Source organism: Neophocaena asiaeorientalis, unplaced genomic scaffold, assembly GCF_003031525.2.
Source record: "Neophocaena asiaeorientalis asiaeorientalis breed wild unplaced genomic scaffold, Neophocaena_asiaeorientalis_V1.1 scaffold130, whole genome shotgun sequence".
Lineage (NCBI taxonomy): Eukaryota > Metazoa > Chordata > Mammalia > Artiodactyla > Phocoenidae > Neophocaena > Neophocaena asiaeorientalis.
This window is the reverse complement of record NW_020173397.1, coordinates 8,357,152-8,383,123: the sequence shown is the minus strand read 5'-3', so window position 1 is coordinate 8,383,123 and position 25,972 is coordinate 8,357,152. Positions and strand designations below refer to the sequence as shown.

Sequence of the window (25,972 nt, the reverse complement as noted above, 5' to 3'; positions counted from 1 at the left end):
CCAAACTGAGGAATTCAAAACATTTGCATAGTTGCCTCCCCAGAAATCCTCTTAGCCTGTTGCAGATTATTTGAGGACGTGATCAGTGAGTAAACAACACTCAAAGACGGGTCACAAGCAGCTCTGCCATTAGATGCGAGCCCCTTGTCTTTAATCAGGGCTGAAAACCAGCTGAGTTTAATGGCGTCCCACTGCCCGTCTCAGGTCCACTGAGTACAAGGATATTATAAAATAACTAGGAAGTTGTTCTGAATCTTGGGTCTGAGCAGTAGCTAGTAAATAACGGAGCTTCCTAACTTTAGATCAGTGAGTATTAGGGAATTCCTGGATTGTTCTTTGTATGGTCTGCCTTTGATCTTGCATACTTTATCCAGGTACTTTATCAAACATGAGCTCTTTGACCTGAAATCCAGTGATATCCATCACATTGAAAGGTTTTTCTTTGTTTACATTCATTGGGAGCATTTTCTATAAACCAGAACTAACTATATTTGAAAAAAAAAAAAAAGTGTGTCACCTTTATCCCTGGAAAGGAGAGAGAGAAAATTGGCCATGAGATAAACATACTTACTTACTGTTATGATTCTTTGGGTTGCCATTGGCGAAGCAATACACACAAAACCCAAGCCCGTATCTAGAATGTTTTTATCATTATAGCCTCTCGTAGCCAATCCCATCACTTTTAAAATGTGTTTAAAAGCCATTAGCTTAAAAATGTTTTAAAACTCTTGCTATAATTAGATAGTAAATGCCTGTGGGTGTGTAATTGCTGTGCTGGGTACTAGACTGACTCACAAGAAGACAGCTGAAGCCCATGGGGGACATGCAGGTAGCTCATCCCACAGGACATTTCCTGGCAGGTGAGCCAAGGCAGCTTCTTCCAGGGGTGAAAGACTGAACTCACATATTTACAGGTGAATTTGAGTCAAGAGCAGACTTCTGTAGAAAGGATAGATTTGACAAGGGCTAAAAGAGAAGCCTATGTAGAAAGATATGCTTGGATTCATGCGCTTAGGTTGCAGGGAATACTACTTAACTCGGACCAGCTAAGTAAAGGTCCAGGTGCCAGTCCCATGAACACATGGGTCAGATCATGCCAGGCCTCATGAGAACCATCTCTGGGCGGCTGCTCAGGATCAAAGCTCATTTCTTCATCCCTCAGAGTCCTCACGGTGTATGTTGTGTTGCTTCTCTTCATACCCATCTGATTCCATTCCATCTGTCCAGCAATAATGTCTGCTTGTACATGGCCCAGCCCCAAGTCAGCACAACCGTACAAGCCCCTGCCAGCGACGATGGGTTGTCTAGGTTTCTTAATTCAGATTCTTGACGGTAAGAGAGAGAGGGGGATGGGGGGTTGGCCTGTCCCAGCCTATGAACTGATTCCCAGCCCAGCTATGAACCGGTTCTCTTTCGATGGGGAGACCACCCTTGATCCGGTCATCAGGGGCCAGGAGAGCAAGATCACATGGCATTTTCCTCTCTCAAACATGAACACCAAGGTCTGTCCCTTCTTTCAGAGCAATTTCTAGAAAAGTGGGGGTGGCCAGGGGAAGAAATGAAACCAGCCAAGTATAGATGACAAGGCAGGGCATCCAGCCAGATGAGAAGCGCTAGGGCTCTGTCCACAAAGAGAGAGAAGAGCTGAAACGCGCATGGAATGTACATAGATCGTCCGTGAGTTGAATGTGATACTAGGGAGTCGGGAGGGTTTGCTGGGGCCACAGAGAGCAGGACACACAGTCACATGGAACAGGCCTCTTCAGAGGCCCTGTCAGGCCTTGCTCTCATCCTGCCTGGGTATGCAACCACACTATATACTCACCTCACCAAAAGCTTCCAGCAGCTGATAGTTGTGGATGTGTTTTGGGGTGGACAGGCCCAATTATTTGGTTTTAGGACTGTCCTGGAAAACTGGAAACAGATCATTGTTTTGGGAGTCTGAGAAGTTCATGAGCTCTGATACGAAGCTCAAGAATGAAGATCGTAGGGTCCTTGTGAGAAGGGGTTACGTCTACTTTGTCTTCATTGAGTGATTCCAGTGGGAGGGTTAGTGCCTTAACTGGAGTTGATCTTCAGAGGTGTTGGCTGGTTGGAGGAATGGGATTAAGAGACTGGAATGGAAGAAGGAAGGAAATGGAAGAGAAAGAGCACAGCCAGGAAAGTGAGAGGAAGGGATGTTGGGGAGAGAAAGGAGAGGGAGAAAGCAGAGAAAGGGGAAAGATACAGAGGGTAGAGGAACGTATACGCTTTGATTCTCCCATTCATTCAGTGGATATCTTTTGAGCACCTACCTACTAGGTGCCAGCCACAGGGCTAGGCAGAGGGGATATGGCGGCATGCAGAGGAGACAGAGTCTCTACTTTTACAAAACCTACCTTGTTTTGGGAGAGGTCAGCTTCCAAAGAGTAACAGTGAGTCATTCCAAATCACAAATTGTGATCAGTGCTATGAAGGAAACAAATGAGAGGTTGAGAGAGCCACTGTCAAGGCTGGGGAGAGAGGGTTCCATCTTTAAATTGTGTGATCAGAGACATCTTCTTGGAGGAATGAATTGCCCTTTTCTGGAACAAGGTACATTCTGGAAGAAGGAAGAAGAGGAGGCTGGGAAAGCTCAGTTGCAGAATGAGACATTAAAAAACAAAGCAGAACAAACAAAACGCTATGAGTCGTGCAAACAGCCTCCGTTCTGTTGATACAGTGTAGTAAGTAAGTAGCAAGCCTATTCCACCAGGAAGTTAAAACGATCAGACATAAACTATTCCATAATCTTAGAGACCCCAAGAGTAGGAAATGATCAGAAATGTAAGGAGCAATCAATTCACACAGTACTTTGCAAGTAGTTAGGAGGCTCTGGAGATAAACATAGACTCCGGAAAAGGATCGCTAAGGGATTTCAGACTCATAAATAATCAACTAATGAGCTGCTTTATCTACATAAAATGGAGAGGAAAAATAGCAAAGACCCAGGGTTTGAACAGAGATTGGCTTGAAAAAAATTTTTTTAATAAATTGCAGTGTTTTGAGGCTTTGGAATTTAAAAACCGTTCACTGTATTATTTCCTCAGCAGCAGAAAAAAATAACCTGCACATTTCACCATGCTGTCATTTTTAAACATTAGATTTTGACAGCCATGGTAATCTTGCTTAAACTAGATTCGTTTCGGTATAGTTATTCATCGTGTGCCAAATAACCATCATTAATCCACACTACGTGTTCATCAGCTGCTCTACAGAGGTTTTCCATCTTCAGCCCAGCCCAGGGTGCTGGTGTAGCCCCTCTCCTCCTCCTTGCCCCCATGGAGAAGGAGATTTCGCAATGTAACCCACGCCAAATGTATCTGTGAATGAAAAGGCACATCTGTTACTTTTACCTATGCACTTTTTTTTTTTAATTGGAGTATAATTGCTTTACAATGTTAGTTTCTGCTGTACAGTGAAGTGAATCAGCTATATGTATACAGACATCCCCCAGCCTTGGGCCTCCCTCCCCCGCCCATCCCACCCATCTAGGTCATTACAGAGCACGGAGCTGAGCTCCCTGTGCTATACAGCAGGTTCCCACTAGCTATCTGTTTTACACATGGTAGTGTATTTATGTCAAACTTTATCTCCCACTTCATCCCACCCTAACCCTTCTCCTCTGTGTCTACACGTCCGTTGTCTACGTCTGCAGCTCTATTCCTGCCCTGCAAATAGGTTCATCTAAATGTCCACCTGTGCACTCTTGATTGCCCTTTCTTTTAGTAACAGCACGCAGTTCTCTCAGGGGAATTACTCTTCTCCCGTTGCATGCAGTCTTAGAGCTCTGCCCGCCCCTGACTCGCACTTAACTAGTCACACCATCTCCTGGGAACCTGAGTCTGGGAATCCAAGAGCAGAAAGTAGGCAAGGCTGGTCCATCCTGGCAGCAATGCCGAGAAGCTGACATTAATTAGTCCCCACACCCAGATCCCAGGAGCCACCCCACTTCCTGCCCCAATTCAGCTTTCCCTCTGATTTTTTGAGCTACCTCCTCTCTTTCCAAAGGAAAAACATATTTTTTGCCTCACATGCTAGAATCAAGGTTGATTACTTGCAACCTAATAAAGATTTATATATCTTGAATATTTTAGGGCAAAGCAGTCTATTTATATAACAACTTTCCTACCATTATCTTACCTCTTTGAAGAAATCGAGTTTGCCCCCCCCGCCAAAAAAGTTAAATGCTTTATCTTTTCTAAAACACACTCTGATTTCCAAACCCTTCGCCATGATCAGGCCATTTTCTCCTCCTCAGATGCTCTTCCAGGATTCTATTTCTAACTGTCAGAATCCTATCCTTACTATATAAGTCTAAGTTTAAGTCAAGCTTTACCAAAATGCCTTCCTTTTATAAACTCTGATAAAAAATGTTCATTTCTGTACTATCTCCCTTAGAAGAGTATAAATTCCCGAAGGGCAGGGGCAGTGCCTTATCACCCAGTGACACCAATGCCTTGCATTGTGGTGGACAAATACTTGTTTCAGTTCTATTCTCACGGTATTTCACGTTTCTTCCTCTGGAAAATTTTGAAGGGAAGGTAAACATGTGAATTGAATTCTGTCTGGGACCGAATTTCACATGTGATATTCAGTAGCTGTGGTTCCTAGCTGATCTTCGGGAAATCTACAAACCCCTAAATTTGTAAGCAGATATTCTTCATATATTTTTCCAAAGACAGAGTCTAAAGCTTTCATTAGATTCTCAGAGAGATCTGTGACTCATAAAAGGTTAAGAAAGTCTGGCCACCTACATGTCTAGAGGCAATTGCTGTAAAACATTTACCACCAATGTGCTATGTGTCTAGAAGGATGCCAGGCTCATTCCATTTAAGTTACCTTGTTTTATCCTTCTAGTAGCCTAATGCAATAGTTCTTGTTATGGCAATAGCAATGATAATAGTAATGATCACAGCTTACATTTACGGGGTGTACCTTCTGTGTGCAGTGAGCACTGTTCCAAGTACTTCTGGATATGAACTCATTTAATACTTCCCCAAATCCTACAAGTGATATTTACAATTCTTCCCCTTTTACAGGTAATGAAACTGAGGCCCAGAAAAATCATGTAATTTGCTTGAGTTCATGCAACTAATGGCAGAGTTTTGTACTGAAACCCAACAGCTTGACTCTAAAGCTTGCTTCTTAGCCACTCTGCTGTTAGGTCACAGCTAACACATGGTAGAGCTGGGATTCAAATCTGCATCATTTAACTTCTCTTCAGTGCTTCTAAACTGAGGCCAAGGGTTTCAGCAACTCACCCAAGTTTTTAGAACTAGGAGGTGGTAGAAGCCAACTTTGAACCTACCTGTCTTATTACAAAGCCTTTTGGAAGATTTTCAGTAAAGTAGGTGTTAACTCTTCACTAAATGTTTGACAGAATTCGCCTACAAAGCCATCTGGTCCTGGACTTTTGTTTGTTGGAAGATTTTTTAATCACAGTTTCAATTTCAGTACTTGTGATTGGTCTGTTCATAGTTTCTGTTTCTTCCTGGTTCAGTCTTGGAAGAATTTGTCCTTTCTAAGGATTTGTCCATTTCTTCCAGGTTATCCATTAATTGGCATGTAGTTGCTTGCAGTAGTCTCTTATGATCCTTTGTATTTCTGTGGTGTCCATTGTACCTTCTCCTTTTTCATTTCTAATTTTATTGATTTGCGTCCTCTCCCTTTTTTTCTTGATGAGTCTGGCTCAGGGTTTATCGATTTTGTTTATTTTCTCAAAGAACCAGCTTTTAGTTTCAGTGATCTTTGCTCTTGTTTTCTTCACCTCTATTTCATTTATTTCTGCTCTGATCTTTATGACTTCTTTCCTTCTACTACCTTTGGGTTTTGTTTGTTCTTCTTTCTCTAGTTCCTTTAGGTGTAAGGTTAGGTCGTTTATTTGAGATTTTTCTTGTTTCTTGAGGTAAAATTGTATTGCTATAAACTTCCCTCTTAGAACTGCTTTTGCTGCATCCCATAGGTTTTGGATTGTCATATTTTCGTTGTTATTTGTCTCTAGGTATTTTTTGATTTCCTATTTGATTTCTTCAGTGATCCATCAGTTATTTAGTAACATATTGTTTAGACTCTATGTCTTTGTGTTTTGCCTTTGAGTGATGCCCTCATTGGGCTCGGTCCTCTAAGGAGGCTGCAAAGAGAGGAAAAGTTTTCTTTTTGTAGTAGAGTCCTTAAACTACTTAGGAAGAGGCAAAAAACCTTCATCACCAATCTTAAACTCCATGAAGGCAGGACCTGTACACATAGCAGGCATTTGATAAATATTTGTTCATTCCATCAATCTGTGCGTTTACAAAAACAGAGGTAGTGTCTAGGGCAATTCATTCAGGAGAGAATACTGGCAGGTGCTTAAGCAGGGACTGCAAATCCAAATGGCTGGGCAGGTATCAGAAAGGAGTTAAGTGACTCATTGGATTAAAATAAAGGCAGCTGTTGGGCTGGGGTCAGGCCACAGTTCAGAAGCACAAAAGCATGTTTAGATATTTTCACTCCCACTATCCTCACATCCACCCTCTTCACGGAAGTGCAGAAAAGTCACACAACTAACAGAGGAGTTGGGATTCAGACCTTGATAGTATAACTTCACGACGAGCACCGCTCTCTCCCAGCTGTGGATTATGTATGCACAAGCGTGGAGGTGAATGCAGGTGAGGGAAGCATCCTGGTGGAATGGAGTTCTCCCAAGAAAAGGAAAATCTCATAGTGTGTTGTGAACAATTAGGAATTAGAGGGTGCTTGGATGTCACGGCAGTCTGTGAGTTTTATGTTTTGCTTTGTTTTGTGGCTGCGCCATGCGGCTTGCGGGATCTTAGTTCCACGACCAGGGATTGAACCTGCACCCTCGGCAGTGAAAGCTCCAAGTCCTAACCCCTGGACTGCCGGGGAATTCCCCAGTGGCATGTGATTTCTGAGTGGTAGAAATATTACACACCGTCTGCCAGAGGGGATGTGCGATGATGTCTTCATTCTTGGCTTTCCATCTCGAAGTTTTCTGTAAATAACCTCTAAGCAGGGGTCCTTTCCATGAGAAGGGCATGACATCAACCCAACCAACAAGCACGTGTTTACGATGCTCTTCTGACACTGGTAATTGATTTGCTCTAAGCCTTCTGTGCTGTCACACGGGGCCTTTCTCATGGTCAGTGGCACACGTTTGCAGAGAACTTTGATCCATCCTGCTCTAGCCCCGGCCCTTAAAGGCACCAGGAAGGAGGAGCCAGGAAGCTCAGGGGTTATGAGCTTATTGCTGATTTTATAATCCCTCATCACCAAGAGGAAATTTACTGAGTCCATCAGCATTAGAGCAGAGATTCTCGACCTTGGCACTACTACAGTGGTGGGGCTTGCTGTTCACTGAGGATATTTACAGAATCCCGGGCCTCTACCCACTAGATGCCAGTAGCAGCCTCGTCATGTATGACGAACAATGTCTCCCTCCAAACACTGCCAGGTGGTCCCGGGAGACTGCAGGGTGGCGTCACCCCTGGCTGAGAACCACCGACACTGGCTTAGAGATGCAAACACGCCCAAGGACACGTGTGCACATGCTCACCTACAGTGTATATAGTCGCCTTGACAGGGGGACTTTTTTTTTTTTTTTTTTTTTTTTTTTTTGCGGTACGCGGGCCTCTCACTGTTGCGGCCTCTCCCGTTGCAGAGCACAGGCTTCGGAGGCGCAGGCTCAGCGGCCATGGCTCACGGGCCCAGCCGCTCCGCGGCATGTGGGATCTTCCCGGACCAGGGCACGAACCCGTGTCCCCCGCATCAGCAGGCGGACTCTCAACCACTGCGCCACCAGGGAAGCCCAGGGGGACTTCTTTTCGTGTTGCTTTTTGTTGTTGTTTTCCTATGGTAGTATTTTGTTTGTTGTTTTTTTCCTTCACTTTGTTTCTCTTGGTTGGTTGCTTTCTAATCTGAAGAAGAACCTTTGCTTCAATCTTGACTCTAATTTTTCAAGTTGGTCCGTTTCACAAAACCTTTTCGAAGAGTTGATTGTAACCGCTAATGCTATGGACCACCGCCGTGTGCTTGTCAGACTGCTGTGCGTTTTACATGAGCTTTTTAAAAATTGAATCATCAAGATAACAGGGCAATCCTGTTACATCCATCTTGCGGAGGAGGAAATTGAAACACAGGCCGGTTAAGTCACTGGACCCAGGTTGCACTGATTTTGAGTGACAGAGTTGGGATTCTGATCCAGGCTGTCTGCTGCCCTCATTTGCCTTCTTGTCTAAGATGCTATATTGCCCTCCTCTTTGGGGTGAAACCTCCAACATCACTAATGTGTGCTCCTTCAGTTCCTGATCTCAGAATATCGACAAACGTGGTAAAATCTGAGCTACGAGTCACAATCACAGTCACGCGCTTTGAAATCCTGTGTGGTGTGCAGTTTATGGAAACGTTGGTTTCGTCGCTGACACTGATCGTACACACATATCTTTCTCTTGTCACCACCAGAGTGTCTGTACGTGTTCCCCTGCCAGTGGAACTACCGTCCTGATCACTGCATGTACGGAAGCAATTGCAGAGCGGCCGAGCGGGAAGGCGTGTCTGTCCTGCATGGGAACCGAGGCGTCTACCACGATGAGAAGCAGCCAACTTTCAAAGCGCTCTATGAAGCAATCCGAGACGTAAGTGTGTTCTCACCCCCCATTCAGCAGACATGTACTTATCAGCATGAAGCAGTGCAGGTGCTGTGGTCACCCGTCCCTTTGAAGGCCAAATAATTCCCAGAAGCATTGAGTTCTACCTCTTTTCCCCAACCTCACTCACGCTATGTCACTCCATCCACTTGCCACCTGGTACTATACTTTGTCCACTCTTGACTTAATATTTCCAAGAAAGTCACTCATTTTTTTCTCTGAAATAAATTCGCTGAAGGAGGAAGTGTCCTATCAGACAGAGAAACCCTTGGTAACTGACTAGACTGCTGAACTGAATGAATAAGCATTTTCAGAACTCTAATGGAAAACTCATGAATTCATAAAAGTGCTAACAAAAGATCAAGACGAAAACAAAAATTAATTACATGGAACTGAGTGAACTGATGAAGATGATTATAATTTTTGTGACTTTCTGTTTGAATTTAAAAAAAAGTCCCCCCCCAAAAGAAGAGAACAGTAAGCAAAAAAAAAAAAAAGAAAGAAAGAGAAACTCTGTGCTATTTGCCGTAATAAAGGGTCAGAGGTTAGGATATAGGTAATACAATAAAAATAAAATATTATTCAGCTCAAGCTAAGTGTGTTGCCTGGTTGCCAGCTCCACCCTATTGAACAAGCAGGTGTCGAGGTGGTCATTTAGGACAGCGGTCCCCAACCTTTTTGGCACCAGGGACGCATTACAAGGAAGACGATTTTTCCACGGATTGGGTGGGAGGGTGGGAGGGCGTGGGGGATGGTTCAGGCGGTAATGCCAGCGACGGGGAGCGGCACACGAAGCTTCGCTTGCTTGCCCACCGCTCACCTCCTGCTGTGCAGCCCGGCTCCTAACAGGCCGCGGACCGGTACCAGTCCAAGGACCAGGAGTTGGGGACTCCTGAGTTAGGACCAGGAGCCAAACCAAAGTGACAATCAAGTCTTTATTTATGGACTGCCACAGTGCAAGCAAGAGGCAAGAAGAGGCACCAGCTCTCGGTGGTCCATTTTTATACACCAAAGGATGCTGGCTGAGGGTCAAGTGGCTGCAGCACGGAGGCAGGAATATCTCCTGAATAAAAGGCTTTTGCATCTTTACGGACGCATGAATCTTGGGGAAGAGGAGAGGGAAGGAAGAGGGGAGGAGGAGAAAGGTACCCCCACACACACCTCCCAAAGGAGGCCCCCACATGGAGGTGCTTGGGGCAGGGATGCAGACGTGCATATAAGCCAAGGTGGCTTATACACACAAAGAAAACTGTAGCTCGCTGCCATGCACCAAGTCTGGGAGGGCAGCTTTCCCCCGAGACATGCCAGACAGCCTTGTAATTGCCTCTGGCTGAGTGTGAAGATCACACCAACTATTCTGGCCTGGAGCTGAGGCCCCCTCTTACTCCCTTGAAGGGGTTGATTTTAGCAGGAGCAGTTAAAGACCTATGTGAACTACCTTCTTGCAGTAACTGGGAAGGTCGAAAGGACCTCGCTTTGCGGTTCACCACCTAATATCACGTCAAGTACTGCCTGCTGGTACCTGCATCCCTCACTTTGGGGAACACTGCTTTCCACATTGCCTTTCACCTTGAAGTTGGTGGGGCAGAACCAGCAACAGCTACTTTCAGAGATTTCCCTTTTGAAACTTTCATTCCAAAACGTAGAGTGTAGGGGTCGGCCAACTTGGGCCAAATATTGGGCCAAATCTGGCCCATTTTTGTAAGACATATGGGGTAAGAATGGTTTCTTAAATAGTTGGGAAAAAAATGAACAGAAGAATATTTCGTAACACAGGAAAGTTTTATGAAATTCAGATTTCTCTGTTCATATAGTCTTATCGGGACACAGCAACAACTGTTCATGTTATGTATTGTCTGTGGCCACCGGTATGCTACAAAGGCAAAGATGAGTAGCTGTGACAGACTGTACGGCCCACAGAGTCTGAAATATTTATTATCTAGCCCTTTACAGAAAAAATTTGCCAACCCCTGACAGAAGGCATGTAGATTTTTTTTTTTTTTTTTTGCGGTACGCGGGCCTCTCACCGCTGCGGCCTCTCCCGCTGCGGAGCACAGGCTCCGGACGCGCAGGCCCAGCGGCCACGGCTCACGGGCCCAGCCGCTCCGCGGCACGCGGGATCCTCCCGGACCGGGGCACAAACCCGCCCCCCTGCATCAGCAGGCGGACTCCCAACCACTGCGCCACCAGGGAAGCCCGGGCATGTAGATTTTATTAGAGGGTTTTTTCCTTGGGGATCTGGGAACCCTCATGATTCATGAAAAGGATTTGGCAGGAGTGAGGTGAGGGTGAATCCTGCAACATAGTAATGCATTTTTGCACATATGAAAGTATGCATTTTGCTAAGGAGAATCCCAGAGAATTCCAATTCTGGAATCCCCAGAATTGTCTTCTGTGGAGGGAAAGAATTTCACGTGCCAATAAACTAACACCTCTTTCTTCTCCTGGGATTCCTGCTGTTGTTTCTCAAAAGCCAGGTGATTTAATTACACAGAAAATTTGTTCTGTACTTAGTGATATCACATTTAGATATTCAAACACTGACTCCAGGTGCAAATCCATTCAGGAGTACAAATGGAAGGTAAATAAGAATGCAGCAGACGTGGACATCAGAGCCATGCCCCAGGTTGTTCTGTACTCTGTCAGCCCTGGCCTGGGATTGAGCAACTATGGTTCTAGAATTACAATCGGTCTTGTTTGTTTTCTGGGTGGATCAGAAAGAGGGCCAAATAACTGTTTCATAAATGATTCTGCATAATACACTCACTGATTTTCCTCAGTTGGGACTAAAAAGACAATTTTTGTTCATGCACTTCAATCAGGACGATCACTAACCCCATCCTGAAATTCAAGTAAATATAAGACAGACTTCATCATAAAAGACCTATTTCTCCACTTGCCACTGTGCACCCCAGTGCAGTGGAGTCAGGGCTTGGCTTTGGGCATCGACAGACCTGGGTTCAGGCCCCAATTTTGCCCCTTTCTGGTGATTAGTCATTAACTCTGTGCTCTTGACTTACTGAGCCTCAGTTTCCTCATCTGAGAAATGGGGATAATAATATTATCTACTTCATAAAACGTGTTGTGAGAATTCAACAAAATGATTGTTTTTAAACTTTTAGTACAGCACCCGACATAGAGTTGTTCTCAATAATTAGAAGTTTCACACTCTTTTCTTATCTTGTCCACATTTTCTCACTTGCTCTCTCTCTTCCCCTCTATAAATATTTTTCCTCTCTCTCTCTTTTGCTGTATGTCTCTTTCTTCCTTCATCTCTCTCTGAAAATATTCCTCCTGTCCCTCCCTCTTCCTTCTCTTCCCTCCCCTTCTCTCTCTCTCTCTCTCCCTCTCACACACACACACAAACACACATACTCACATACCCTAACTCTGTGTGTATGTTTGTGTGAAGGGTAAGTGTGATCTCCCCCTATCATGACCCAAGGAAAATTATATATGAGGCAGACGTTCTGCCAGTAATTCTTTCAACAATCATCTCTGAAGAGCCTATTTTATGCAGGAACAATTCTAGGTTCTGGGAACTCAGAAGTCAACAAGACTGACAAAGCCCGCTCCTCATGAAACGTGTATTTTGGGTGAGGAAGCCAGACAGTACTCACATAAACGAAGAAATCAATAAAACTCTTATCAGATAGTGGAAGGTTAAAGCAGGGTGCTGGGTATCCAGGATGGGCAGCCAGGATGGAGAGGAAGGTTCACGAGCTCGGGTCCTCAGGGAGGCTTCTGCCAGCCTGAGCCTTGATCCCTGGGACAATCTGGGGAGAGATCCTGCCAAGTAGAAGAAATAACCTGGGAAAAGTCCCTGAGTCAGGAGTAAGTTTGTGTGCCCACCGACAGGGAAGAGGCCACAGTAACCAGAATGAACAGAAAAGGGAAGCGAGGAGGAGATGAGCAGGGAGAGTTCCGGGTCACATTGAACCTTTGGGGACAGGAGAGGGGTTGGAATCTTACTCTAATTGCAGCGGGAAGCCCCTGCAGGAAAACGACGTGCTCTGATTTATGCTTTAAAAATATCTCCGTGGTAACTTGGTGCAGGGGGTGCAAGAGTGAAAACAAAAAGGCTATCTATGAGACTTACTGCAGGCTCCCAGGTGAGAGATGGGGCTGGCATGCACTTGGGTGGTGTCGGGAAGATGAGAGGCCGGACTCGGGATGTGCTGTAGAGGTAGAGTTGACGGTACTTGCTGTTGCACCAGGTGAAGGATGTGGGAGAAAGAGAGGAATCAAGCAGGCCTCCATGGTTTTGACCTATTCTGTTCCTGTCACTGGGGATACAGTGATGAAAAGGAGTTTATCAATGCTCTAAATTGTGCTGTGAAAGAAAAAGTGTTCCAAGCATGGTCTCGGACAGAACCCTTTTTTGCATTACAAAATGTGTAATCTCCTTCTGGGAAGAAATTCACATTTCTGATAAACATGCTTAAGCAATATTTCTGATGAACTTTAAGGGATTAAGACTTGTTCTAGGAAACTAGACACCCACCCACTCTGCTGTCAGGCAATAGTGTCTGACTTTTCATCATTCTTACTTCCCTTTTGCTTTTTTCTCTAGTCTTTTTGTTTAGAATGTCCTTGCCAACAGTGGATCTTTGACTTGACCTACTAGAGGCCTTTTCCCTTTCGACAAGACTGTAATAAAACTCTGACTCTTGTTCATAATTAGGTGGTCTGAAAGATTTATTTTGGGAAATACAGACACATTCCATAGGAAAACAAGATAATTTCTTTTTAAAGTCCAATATTAACTGGGAGAAAACCGACAACCAATATTTGGTACCTGAATTACTAAAATAAAGTCCACTGATGATACATTTCACTAGTAGTTGTTAAACTCTGAACTTCATGAGATTACCATAGTTCCTTCGTTAAGATTGCTACAAAGGCAAGCTATATGAACAATTCAGTGTTGGTTTTATTTTTCTTTTTTTGCGGTACGCGGCCCTCTCACCGCTGTGGCCTCTCCCGTTGCGGAGCACAGGCTCCGGACGCGCAGGCTCACGGTCCCAGCCGCTCTGCGGCATGTGGGATCTTCCCGGACCGGGGCACGAACCCGCGTCCCCTGCGTCGGCAGGCCGACTCTCAACCACTGCGCCACCAGGGAAGCCCCAATTCAGTGTTTTATTGTAGTAGATTTCAAGTATCTACTTGAGTCTTTTTAAAAAATTGTATTGAAGTATAGTTGATTTACAATGTTGTGTTAATTTCTTCTGTACACCAAAGTAACTCAGTTATACATATATGTATTCTTTTTCATATTCTTTTCCATTATGGGGTTTGTCACAGGATATTGAACATAGTTTCCCGCGCTACACAGTAGGACCTTGTTGTTTATACTTGAGTCTTGCTTCTGCTCAGCAAGAGCGTGCTATAGAATATCCTGTCCTGGGAAATATACTTCACTCAGTTTTTAAGAGCTTTTAAAACCCAGATAAATCATCTTTTTTTTTTTTAAAGAGGTAAAGAAACAGGCCCTAAACGGGTAAGTGATTGCCTGGGGTTGCACAGGACTGAATCAGGATTTGAACCTCGGTCCTCGGAGGTCCCTTCCTCTGTATCTAAAAACGTACCAAGCTGTGCCTGCGTGTTTATAGTAATTCCCTGTGTCATTTCTCAGTAAGTTATTTGCGTTTTAAATGGCATTTCAGTAACTAAAGTACACTTTTCTTTTTTTTATTTGTAACTCATCTTTCAGTTTCCCTTTCAAGACCATCTCTTTCAATCCATGTATTACCCTCTTCAGCTGAAGCTCTTGGAGACTGTACACACTTTATGTGGACGGATCCCACAAGTTTTTCTGAAGCAAATTGAGAAAACCATGAAAAGGGCTTATGAGAAACATGTCATCATCCATGTTGGCCCGAACCAGAGGCGCTGAGTATTTCCTATTGTCGCAAGTCGATTAGGCATCTCATGAACGAGGAAATACTCATCTGCAAGCTGCCTGGATCTCTTTTATGTGAATATTTCATGGTGCTCTATGACAACTAAGTTTAAAAAGACTTGTTAAATGTTGCTAAATCAGTTGCCCCTAAATGGAAATATGCTTTAATTTTTTTCTAAAGTGCTATTTATCTCTGTTTTTTTAAAAAAATGATATTTTTGCTCACTTAACATTGTTGAAGTAGGTTGAGCTAGCTGTGAAAAGGAACTCTTGTGAGCCTTCTGATTCCCAAGTGTCTGAGGCCATGTCAGTGGCACCTGATGTGCCACATTTTATCCACTTCTCTTGAGACTCTCTCTATGCAATGGGTTCGCCCCACCCCTTGTCATAAAAGTAATACATGCTAAAAAAAAAAAAAAAAAAAAAAAAAAAAAAAAAAAAAAAAAAAAAGTAATACATGCTTGTTGTAAAACAAATTTTTAAAACTTATAGAGAATATATAGGTCATTGGACCAAAATCAAGATGAGATTAGCCATAATCCTATTAACCAGGGAAAAAGATTTTTATTTTAGTGTAGTCCCTTCTAGCCTTTTTTTCCCTACTTTTATATTTACTTGAGGTTGTCTTTTCCATCGTATAAACATGTATCTAAAACAGGTAGTCTAAGTGAAAGTGGGACCCTATGCTGAGATTTTTACGTAGGAGGCTAAAAATTTAGACAAAAGGATGATGCCTGCAACCCTTTATTTAAAACATGTCTGGGACAGAGATCAGGGTTAGGAGACCGACCACCTGAGATGAGATTAAGGGAGCACAAGCCCTGCTCACACCCTAATCTTGTCAGAGGTCCCACCTCACCATTGTTATAAAACCCCTCATCAAATCCTCTGGGGTGGGGACACATAGTTTTTCAAGGCAGGAGTCTGCTGTATCCCCCTTTGCCTGGCAAAGCAATAAAGCTATCCTTTTCTACTTCAGAAAAATACATCGGGGAGAAGCATTCGGATTTTAGCTAATTGGGCAGTGATAAAGGATGAAGCATATCTGGGGCTGTTTTTTAAGAAAAACTGTTCAGACTTTTCCAAATCGTAAGACATGTCTATGCAGCCACAGCTTCTGAAAGGAAATTCAGTAATTGTGTTAAACCTAAGCGGTCTATTTAGCAGAGATGTGATTTTGTGCTGACCCAGAGACAAAAGCATTTTATCTCTTACTTTAGTAGGTGTGGCCTTCTCTCTTTAAACTCTTGGGCAATAGGTGGAAATTAAAGGCCGACTTGGGATGTAATGTGTACAAATAAACAGTTCAGTGGATTCCACTGGCCAGAAAATTCATCTTCCCACCAGCCTTAGAAAGGTCTCTCAAATTTGTTTTTTCTTCTCTAGGGTATTCTGGCTGTTAGCCAAGGTGTGTCTTATCACCTAGCTACAGTAGAGGAAGTTCGGTATTCTTTCCCCAAAGGAATCAAAGTTAATCCCTAGTTGCTCCTGTAGCTGCTATTAGCGTAAGGGCATTTTGCATAATGCTTTATTTATCTCAAAAAACGTGTGCATAAATGATCTCCTTGATGTTTGCAACAACTTAGTGAACTTAGTAGGGGCCTGTATCATCTCCACTGGGCAAATAAGGAAATTGTAATACAAAGAAACAAATATATTCCATATAATTACTGTTCTGTAAGACACACAGATGTGTATAAGATACATCCCGTTTCACAGAGAAATTTTTGAAAACAAAAATATTAAATATTTTTCATCATATATAGACAGTGATCTGAAAGTATAAAATGAAAATTTTTGTTTTGGTAATGCAAATATGGTATCCGATATATTGGAATCCAGTAGGATATCATAGGTTCTATAACAGCAGAAAAGGTCTTACCCTGAAAAAAATATATGCAAGTCTCAGCACTACCGAGGAATATATAGGTATCAGTCGATATTAGTATGCAGCACCATTATGGTAGTAACAAATTTAAATCTAAAATGGTTGAGTAATAACCCATACTTTCCTTTTGATAAGTTGGGTGACCTGTGGTTTGTTATTTTTGTTAAGGGAAATTACCATTATGATGTGAAACTCTTATCTTTGCTGTTGTATTTTATGTTTCCTCATTTTACCACTGAAGGTGACATCATTCATTATTTGATTTCTAAAGCACGTGGGGGGAATTTCGGGATTGTGTTTTGGACGGGGAAGATGCATTCTGTATCCCACAAATAGGACTTTGGTGAAAGAGCCAGGATGTGGAGATGATTCCCTGACTTCCATTCTAGTTTTCTTTCTACTTGTTCAGCACAGTCAGCGAACCCCACAGATGTCACTCAGATTTGCTGGTGGCTCACAGACCTAAAGAAGTTCCTTTCCTCCTTTGGCAAGTCCCACAAAAAATCTGCAGATAAAGACATGGCATACAGCAATTCCTTTTCTTTTATGAGAGTCAGGTTTACCCACAACTCTCAATTGTGGGTTCCAGTCTGAAGATGCACAATAGGATTTCAGGCAAAGGTCAGTGATAGAACTCTAGAACATTCTAGAATGATGCATTATGAGACTGTGAAGCCTTAGAGTTTGGTGTGGTTTTCTGCCTGGGAATTCCTTTGCTGTATCCTGAAATGTTAGGTGAGTTCGCTGGAGAATTTAGAAAAACTCTGATCTTCTAATCCCTGTGCCAAAAAGTGCTAATTATTTCTTATAGTGAGGATGTTGCCATGAGGCAGTATTTTCTCTGCCTGTGATAATTTCCAGAAAACTACGACATTAGCGCCTTTGAAGTATGATAACCACAATTTTAATTCAGTGGACTCCTGAAACATGCAGTCTGTGGTCTGAAGTTTGCCAAAGGTTACATTGCCCCCTATGGCACATCGAATCTGTGGGACGACCATGAGACGGGGTCTCTTCTGTCCTCCTATCTTCTCCTGTCCTCTCCTTGTTTCCTTTAAAATTCTGTTTAAGGTATGACTACAGAGTTCCACTGGAGAATGAAAGAACACTTTCTAATAGCAAAGTGTAGGTTTTTTTTTTTTTTTTTTTTCGGTACGCAGGCCTCTCACTGTTGTGGCCTCTCCCATTGCGGAGCACAGGCTCCGGAAGCGCAGGCTCAGTGGCCATGGCTCACGGGCCCAGCCACTCCGCGGCATGTGGGATCTTCCCGGACCGGGGCACGAACCCGCGTCCCCTGCATCGGCAGGCGGACTCCCAACCACTACGCCACCAGGGAAGCCCAAAGTGTAGTATTTTTGTGTGCATGGATATTAGAACTTTCAATAGCAGGGTCACTAGAAATGCTGACCATATTTTTCTTGCTGAGTTTTTCTTTTCCCAATATAAATCTCTGAAATTGTGACTTACATCAGAAATTCCAGTATTTGAAAAATTAACTGGCTAGAAAATCTAAGTTTTCTTTCAACTTCCAGGACAATTTAGCATTTAGGATATATTGCTCCAAGCTTAACTATTTATTTGAAACGTCTTTTCCATATTCACTGTTTCCACTGCAAATTGTTGTGACTTTTACTGAATTTATTATTGAAATGGATATTTATACAGACTTATAGGAGTTTGTGAGTATTTATTTCATTGCAGTTATGGTGTTTATAAAACAAGCAAACTGTACAAAACCTTACTCACAATCACAAAATAGTGATCCAATAATGGAATAATCACTCCAACCCACCCTGAAGATGTCGCAACATATGTACAGATTTAGGGTTATGTATAAGTATTGCCTGATACTTATACAAAAAAGATAAATGGCATGTATTGGATAAACCAAAATGAATATGATTTCGTGACTGAATTCAGAAATATGTTGAATGCCATGAGAGTACAAATCATTATATCCTCATTTATTAGTATGGTAAGCAAGCTTTTTTATGTCTTTCTGTTTCTCTCCTACTTTTTCATCTTCCTCTTCTTCATTTTTTCCTTTTCCTTCCTGTCTTTGATGTTAGCTTCTCAGTGGTACCAAGATGCTTGGCATTAGTGGCAGAGCCAGAGCACTTGGGGATTCCTGTGCAGGCAGAACTAACTTCTAATCCTAAAATCAGATCTTTATGATGAGAATTTTCCAAAAATTAAAAAAAAAATGTACACAATACGTACAGACACATACACACACACACACATACACACACACACACACACACACACACACACCCTCAAATGTTTTTTTAAAGAAAGACCCAGCATCTGTTGTGCTCTGTGAATTGAAGAATCATAGATGGTGACATCTTAGGTGATATCCTTTCACAATTGCCATGCTGGCATTTAAAAAGCTGATGAGATTTCTCTGGCAAACAGAGAAATTTTCACAGGTCAGAACTGGAACTATTCTCTTGTGTCTTCAGGGTAAAGCACTTTGTTTGTATCACCATATGCATGAACATATAAGAATCAGGTGCAATGTCTGCTTCAGCAGTTTTCCATGTTTGTGTTGCCACTGAAAAGTGCACCAATTGTTTATAGCTCCCAAGGAGAACCTGAATGCATTTTTTATGTTGGAAAACTTATTTTTTAGTGATTTTTCTTTGGGACGAAATGAGCATATGAAAGAACACTCCAAAGAAAAGGAATTATTACAGCAAATTAAAAGGAACATAAGTATTATGATTTAATTACTATCTTGTCTTTATAAATGCCATCTCCTGTTTTAGTTTTTTTTTAATTAAAAGCTCTTTAAAAAGTCTTGTCTTTTGGTGTTATTTTGGAAGTGTGTTACTTTTCTTTTGGAAGATTTCAAGTTTAAGATTTTATAATATGAGATAGTAATATTTAAGTCCTTCCAGCTATTAAAGAGATATTTGGTTTAGCAAGTAGTTTAGCCTGTTTTAAAAAAAATCATTAAAAATCTTCTTTGTTTATAAAATACCACACTATAAATTATGTTATTTGGTTGTAAAGGTGTCTGGTGTTTGAGATACAGTGAAGAAAATTTGGAAAATGTGAAATTAGTTCTTGCGTTCTTATATTTTATTTAGCAAAATTGAACCTGACTTGTTAGCTACTAACATAATCAAAAATAACATACCAAGGGTTTTGAGTCTACATAAAGGTTTTTTCCCCCCAATACCTAGACTCTTAAAAGTCAGCACAAGGTATTCTGTTCATCTACTGAGTTTCCTCCTCATATTTTAAAACTTTTTAAAATGCTAAGGTACTTGGATATGGTTTTCTGGAATAACTGGGAACCCACATCAAATTATTTTGTGAGATATGAGTCAGGTACTATATTTAGACAACATTAACTTTAAATCCTAGTTCCACCATTTTCTGCCTACATGTGACCTAGGCAACTGTTTTGACCATCTTTGTGCTTCAGACTTCCCACTTACTAGAACAGGACAAGGATTCCTCATAGATTGTTGTGAGGAATAAACACAAAAACATGAAATTCCAAGATTCCAAAAATTCCTTGTTTGTGGCCCCCTTACCTCCAGTAAATAAATGGCTGGTGGATTTCTTAAAGAGTATCATATTGAAAAATTGGCATTTTTATTTATTAGTCTGCCATGGGGTCAGATGTTTACTTACCAGAGGGTCCACATGCTGAAGTTCTGCCTTCCTTGTCTTTTTAGAGGAACATAGGTGGAAAAGTTTGAAAATCTCAGGCTTCACTAGTTTTACGATTCCCAAAGCTATCCTGTTTCTGTTTGGTTCCTATCACACCCTTTAGCTCTTCATAGCTTATAAGTAGCCCTCCTGTCCTTGATCATGACCTCATAATGTTCCCCCTTCTTCTCCTCCTTCGTGGTTCCCTAAGTCAGTCAGTGTCACCAGTCCACCCCCTGCCTTATCCTAGAAACCTGCTCATTACTTGTTTCGCCCTGTCACATTTCACATCACCCTCACCACTAAATCATCACATCCCCATTGACACACCCCACTCCTGATACCGATTTCTGTACATCTCTTCAAATTGCAAGTGACAGCACAAACAACTCAAACTAGTACCAAAAAAAAAAAAAAAAAAAAAAAGTGTATTGCTTCTACCTCCAGAATATTCACTGAGTCAGTCAGAAATTCCTCTATTTTCACTGTTGTCTCCACTCAAACCATCACCCCCTGGATTCCTCTCCTCTCTGACCTGGATTGTTGTTCTAATGCCTTTCTTATTTCTCTGCATTCAGTCTGGTCCCCTCCAAACCCTAACCCATCCCCACCCTGTGTAAAGCTCCTCAGTGTTTCCCCTTTGCTCCTAGAATAGCGTCCAAATTTCTCAGGAAGTCCCTGCGTATCTACCTCCTACCCATCTCCCTGGCTTCATTTGAGTTCTTCTTCCTCACTCCGCTAATGTTCACTTATGCTAGTTTGTTTTTCTATTCCTTTAGGAAGCCGAGCTCTTTCCCATCAGGGGCTTTGCACATGCTTGGAATCAGTTACCCTAGAAATTCACCTGGCAAATTCTACTATCCTTCAGGTATCGATTTAAATATCCTTTCCTTGTGGAAGGCTCCTTGGATCCCCTACATAAAGGCAGTTCTGCCTCTTATATTCCCTCATATAATCCTGGACTTTTTCTTTGCGGTATGTATTATCACAGCAACAATACTTATTTGCGTGAAACTCTGAGTTAATTGACTGCCTTTCCCACTAGATACAAAGTTCTTTGAGGGTACAGTCCTTGTTGTTCTTTTCCCCTGCTCACTCGATGGCTAATACATTTCTGGTGCTCCAAAAGTATTTACTGCAAAGAGGTAAAGTGGTTCTGCTGCACCATGAACTGGGACCAGTTCCTGTCAGTGAAGCTTCGTAACACGCCATACTTACTTTGCGTGTTGTTTCCAAAACCTATTTCTCCTACACATGTTCAGGGTGCTGGGTTATGATAACCCATTCTCTAAAGTATCATTAGCTAAAAGTATATTGATTTATTTAATTTCTTGGAGATTTATTTACTTGCCCATAAAATGACTTGGTTGGGTCAGACGGTGCTGAAGTTCCTTTCTACCTGAATGCTCTGTGTTCACGTAATCTCTCTCTTATGTCTCTGTTGTGGACATTTGTGGGATTTTGGCTGCCTGGAAACAACCCCACGCCTGGTGCCAATTTCTGTATTAGTTAAAATTTTTTTAAATTGCAAGTGACAGCAAATACACCTCAAATTGATAGAGAGGGAGAGAGGGAGAGAGAATGTATTGGCTCATGTAAGTGAAAAATTCAGAAATAGCTCTGGATTCAGAGGCTTAATTGATGTCAAGGGAAATGTGTTACTCTAACAATGCTTTTTTTCATTAATATTTTACTGAAAACCACACATCCTTCTAGGATTCCAGCCATAAAATTTTCTATTGAAATGAATCATTCCATCTTTGGAAAAATACAGTGTCTCTGAGTGCAGCCAAAAAATGGCATCGTCACCTTGGGTCAAAACATCAAGGGGACTTTCCTGATGGTCCAGTGGGTAAGACTCCAGTCCCAGTGCAGAGCCCCAGGTTATACACCTGGTCGGGGAACTAAATCCCGCATGCGTGCTTCAACTAAGAGTTTGCATGTTGCAGCTAAGAAGTCTGCATGTCACCCGCGTGCCACATCTAAAAAGATCCCGCATGCTGCAACGAAGATCTTGAGTGCTGCAACTAAGACCCGGTGCAGCCAAAATAAATACATAAATAAATATTTTTAAAAATCAAGTTTAAAACTTGATGGCTATTTATCATGGTTCCCCTGATATTCTGCTGTTCTTTGCATGTGCATGGTGATTTAGGAGAAAGTCAACATAAAATTAAGAGGTTGTGTTCAGTTGAGATGAAATTTAGATAGTCAAGAACTAATTAGGGAAATAGTTGGTGTATTACATGTTGAAATGTAAGCTTCTTCAGGTTGCTGTCTATTTAAATACCACAGTATGTGGCGTGTAATGGATGACCAGCACAGCATGCCCTGCCTTATTTCCTTAACACGCATTATTTCCATGCATGCCAGCTTAGAATCTCATTTCCAGCCCCTGTGACTCTCTGCCTGAAGACTCTCCTTTTCCACTGCAGCCTGCTCTACTTGCCTATGGGCAGGCTGGAAGTGTTGGGAAATTAACACATCTGGAAGTAGCTCTCAACCATTGACTGGCGGGAATTGGTGGATAAATACCCCAGCGCCTTCGCCTCTCAACTCGTAGCTGTCTGTTCTGGAGTTCCATCCCAGAATTCTACACTGGGAGCAAGCTCAGACTGCCTGCACTAGTAACTTCCTTGATAATATATTCTTTACTGGCTTCCTTCTCTTCTCTGTCTCACTTCCCCACTCTTCTACCAGCCTTTCCTTGGATTTGGGCCCCACTGTACTGAAATCTGTGTTTCATCATCTGCAACTGATAATTATTTTATATGAGTAAAGTCACTGAATTTCAATACTTATGATCTTATTTTACTTATTATGAAAATTCTTCTTCTTCCTTGTCCTCCTCCCTCTCCCCCAGCTTAGATCCCCAAATGCTTTGAATTCTATTATCCATTCTTTTCCTTTTTAAGCTGTGCATTTTAAATGCATCATATTTTAGACTAGGATTTTTGTTTTGTTTTTGCATTTATGCCTTGTGTTTAGCTAGTCATTAATATTTTTGTACAACTTTGTTAGGGTATAATTGAAATGCAATAAGCTACTTATATTTAAAAGGTACAACTTGATTGATTGTAACTTATGTATGCTCCCTTGAAGCCATCTTCACAATCAAGATAACAAATAGTTCCATCACCCCTAATAGTCTTTTCATACCCCTTTCAATCCATCCGTTCCTCCACGCCTGTTCCCAGCTAACTGTTGATCTAATTCTTGTTACTATACATGAGTTTGCATGTTCTAGGATTTTACATAAAAGGAATCATACATCATGTACTCTTTTTGCTTGGCTTTTTTCACTCAACATCATTGAGATTCATCCATATTATTGCATGTATCCATAGTTCATTCCTCTTTATTTCATCCTCCTATTGATGGATTTGCGTGTCTCCAGTTTTTGGCTATTACAAGTAAAGCTGTTATGGACATTCTTGAACATGTCTTTCGATATATTTTTCCATTTCTGTTGGGTAAAATATAGGATTGAAATGTCTGAGCTCTATGGTAAATGTATGTTTAACTTTTCAAGAAACTGCTAAACTGTTTTCCAAGTTAGTTGTACCACTTACATTTTCACTAGCTGTTCCTGTTTCTCCACGTGCTTGCCAAGATTATGTGGACAATCTTTTTAATTTTCACCAGTCTAGTGAGTATGAAGTGGTATCTCATTGTGGTTTTAAGTTTCATTTTCCTAGTGACTAATGATGTTTAGCATCCTTTCATGTGTTTATTTGACATTCATATGTTTTCACTGGTAAAAAGTCTGTTCAAACCTTTTGTCCATTTTACATTTTTATTATTTATTTATTTACGTATGGCTGCGTTGGGTCTTTGTTGCTGTGCGTGGGCTTTCTCCAGTTGCCTTGAGCAGGGGCTACTCTCTGTTGCGGTGCGCTGGCTTCTCATTGCAGTGGCTTCTCTTGTTGTGGAGCATGGGCTCTAGGCACGTGGCCTTCAGTAGTTGTGGCACACGGGCTTAGTTGCTCTGTGGCATGTGGGATCTTCCCAGACCAAGGATCGAACCCGTGTCCCCTGCATTGGCAGGCAGATTCCTAACCACTGAGCCAGGGAAGCCCCCAAAGCTGTGTGTTTCATACCACAATCAATTTAAAAAGTTACAGCCAGCTTAAAAAAAAAATAGAATAGCAGCGTGCATGTTAAGGTAAGTATTATTTTATAAAATCGTATGTTAATTTTATGTAATATATCAGTATATGTTTATTGGGTTGCAATATAAAATGAATTTTTTCTACTGGTTTTGGTCAAAAAAGTTTTCATGCTCCTATGTTAGAGATATGTACAAAGTGTCAGGCAATCCAATGAAAGGAGCAACAAATGTCTAGCAGAGAGATGGGGAACACTCAACACAGAAGGGATAACATTTGAGCAGGGTCTAAAGGGAATGCTTGGGGGAAGGGCATTACAAGGAGAAGGAACAGCATGTGCAAAGGCCAGCAAGTGCACAGTCATGACAAGTTCTAGCAATGATGAGAACTTTTCTGTGCCAAGAGCAAAGAATGCTAGCGGTTGGCCTAGTGCAGAGAGTGGGTGGACCAAGATGAGGCCAGAGAGTCTGGGAGATATTAGGAAGAACACTTATGGAATACTAGCAAGATTAGCTTCAGTCCCTGGGCCTGTGTTTCTCAAAGTGTGGTCCCAGGGATCACCTTTATTAGAATCACCCTGGACCGTGGTTCTTAAAACATGGTCCCTGGACCAGTAGCATCAATATTACTTGGGAACTTGTTAGAAATGAAGACTCTCAGGAGGGCTTCCTTGGTGCGCAGTGGTTAAGAATTCACCTGCCAATGCAGGGGACATGGGTTTGATCTCTGGTCCAGGAAGAGCCCACGTGCCATGGTGCAACGAAGCCCACGTGCCACAACTACTGAGCCTGCACTCTAGGGCCCACATGCTGCAACTACTGAGCCCACATGCTGCAACTACTGAAGCCTGCGTGCCTAGAGCCCGTGCTCTGCAACAAGAGAAGCCACCGCAACGAGAAGCCCGCACACCGCAATGAAGAGTAGCCCGCGCTGGCCGCAGCTAGAGAAAGCCCACACGCAGCACCAAAGACCCAACGCAGACAAAAATAAAAATTAAACAGGGCTTCCCTGGTGGTGCAGTGGTTGAGAATCTGCCTGCCAGTGCAGGGGACACGGGTTCGAGCCCTGGTCTGAGAAGATCCCACATGCCGCGGAGCAACTGGGCCCGTGAGCCACAACTACTGAGCCTGCGCGTCTGGAGCCTGTGGTCCGCAATGGGAGAGGCCCGTGCACCACGATGAAGAGTGGCCCCTGCTTGCCGCAACTAGAGAGAGCCCTCGCACAGAAACGAAGACCCCACACAGCCAAAAATAAATAAATAAATTTATATAAAAACAAAATTAAACAAACGAAGAAGAGTCAAAGATTCTGGGGCTCCACCCCAGGCCTACTGAATCAGAAACTTTAGAAGTGGGGCCCAGTAATCTGTGTATTCATAAGCCCTCCAGGTAGTTTTGATGCAGACTGATTTGAGAACCACTGACCTGGGAGTTTGATGAAATGGGTATTTCTGGCACCTACCTCCAGCCTACTAAGTCAGGATCTCTGGGGTAAGGGCCTAGAATACCCATTTTTATCAAGCTCCCCAAGTAATGCTAACTCACTCCAAACCATGAGAATGACAGTCTAGGTGGTGTGTCATCAGTAATAGATTTTAGGATGCTAGAGGAAATGACAGGAACTGGAAATCCCTGAAAGAAGAGAAGGCACTGGGCGCTCCTAGAAAGGAACACGAGACAAGAAACTATGGTGATTTTGACAAACACACATTGGAGCATGCCATTTCCTTGCTTAAAACATCCTA

At 42.5% G+C, this 25,972-nt stretch overlaps 1 protein-coding gene across 1 annotated transcript in view; it reads left to right on the top strand.

Annotated features, from left to right (window-relative positions):
- GXYLT2 (glucoside xylosyltransferase 2) overlaps positions 1-14,934 on the top strand; it is an 80,426-nt gene extending 65,492 nt beyond the window's left edge. Inside the window, exons 6-7 of the mRNA XM_024747084.1 lie at positions 8,479-8,651; positions 14,377-14,934. Of these exons, the coding sequence (XP_024602852.1) occupies positions 8,479-8,651; positions 14,377-14,559 (356 nt within the window). The 3' untranslated portion in view covers positions 14,560-14,934. The remainder of the gene's footprint in view (positions 1-8,478; positions 8,652-14,376) is intronic.
- Positions 14,935-25,972: the final 11,038 nt, after the last annotated feature.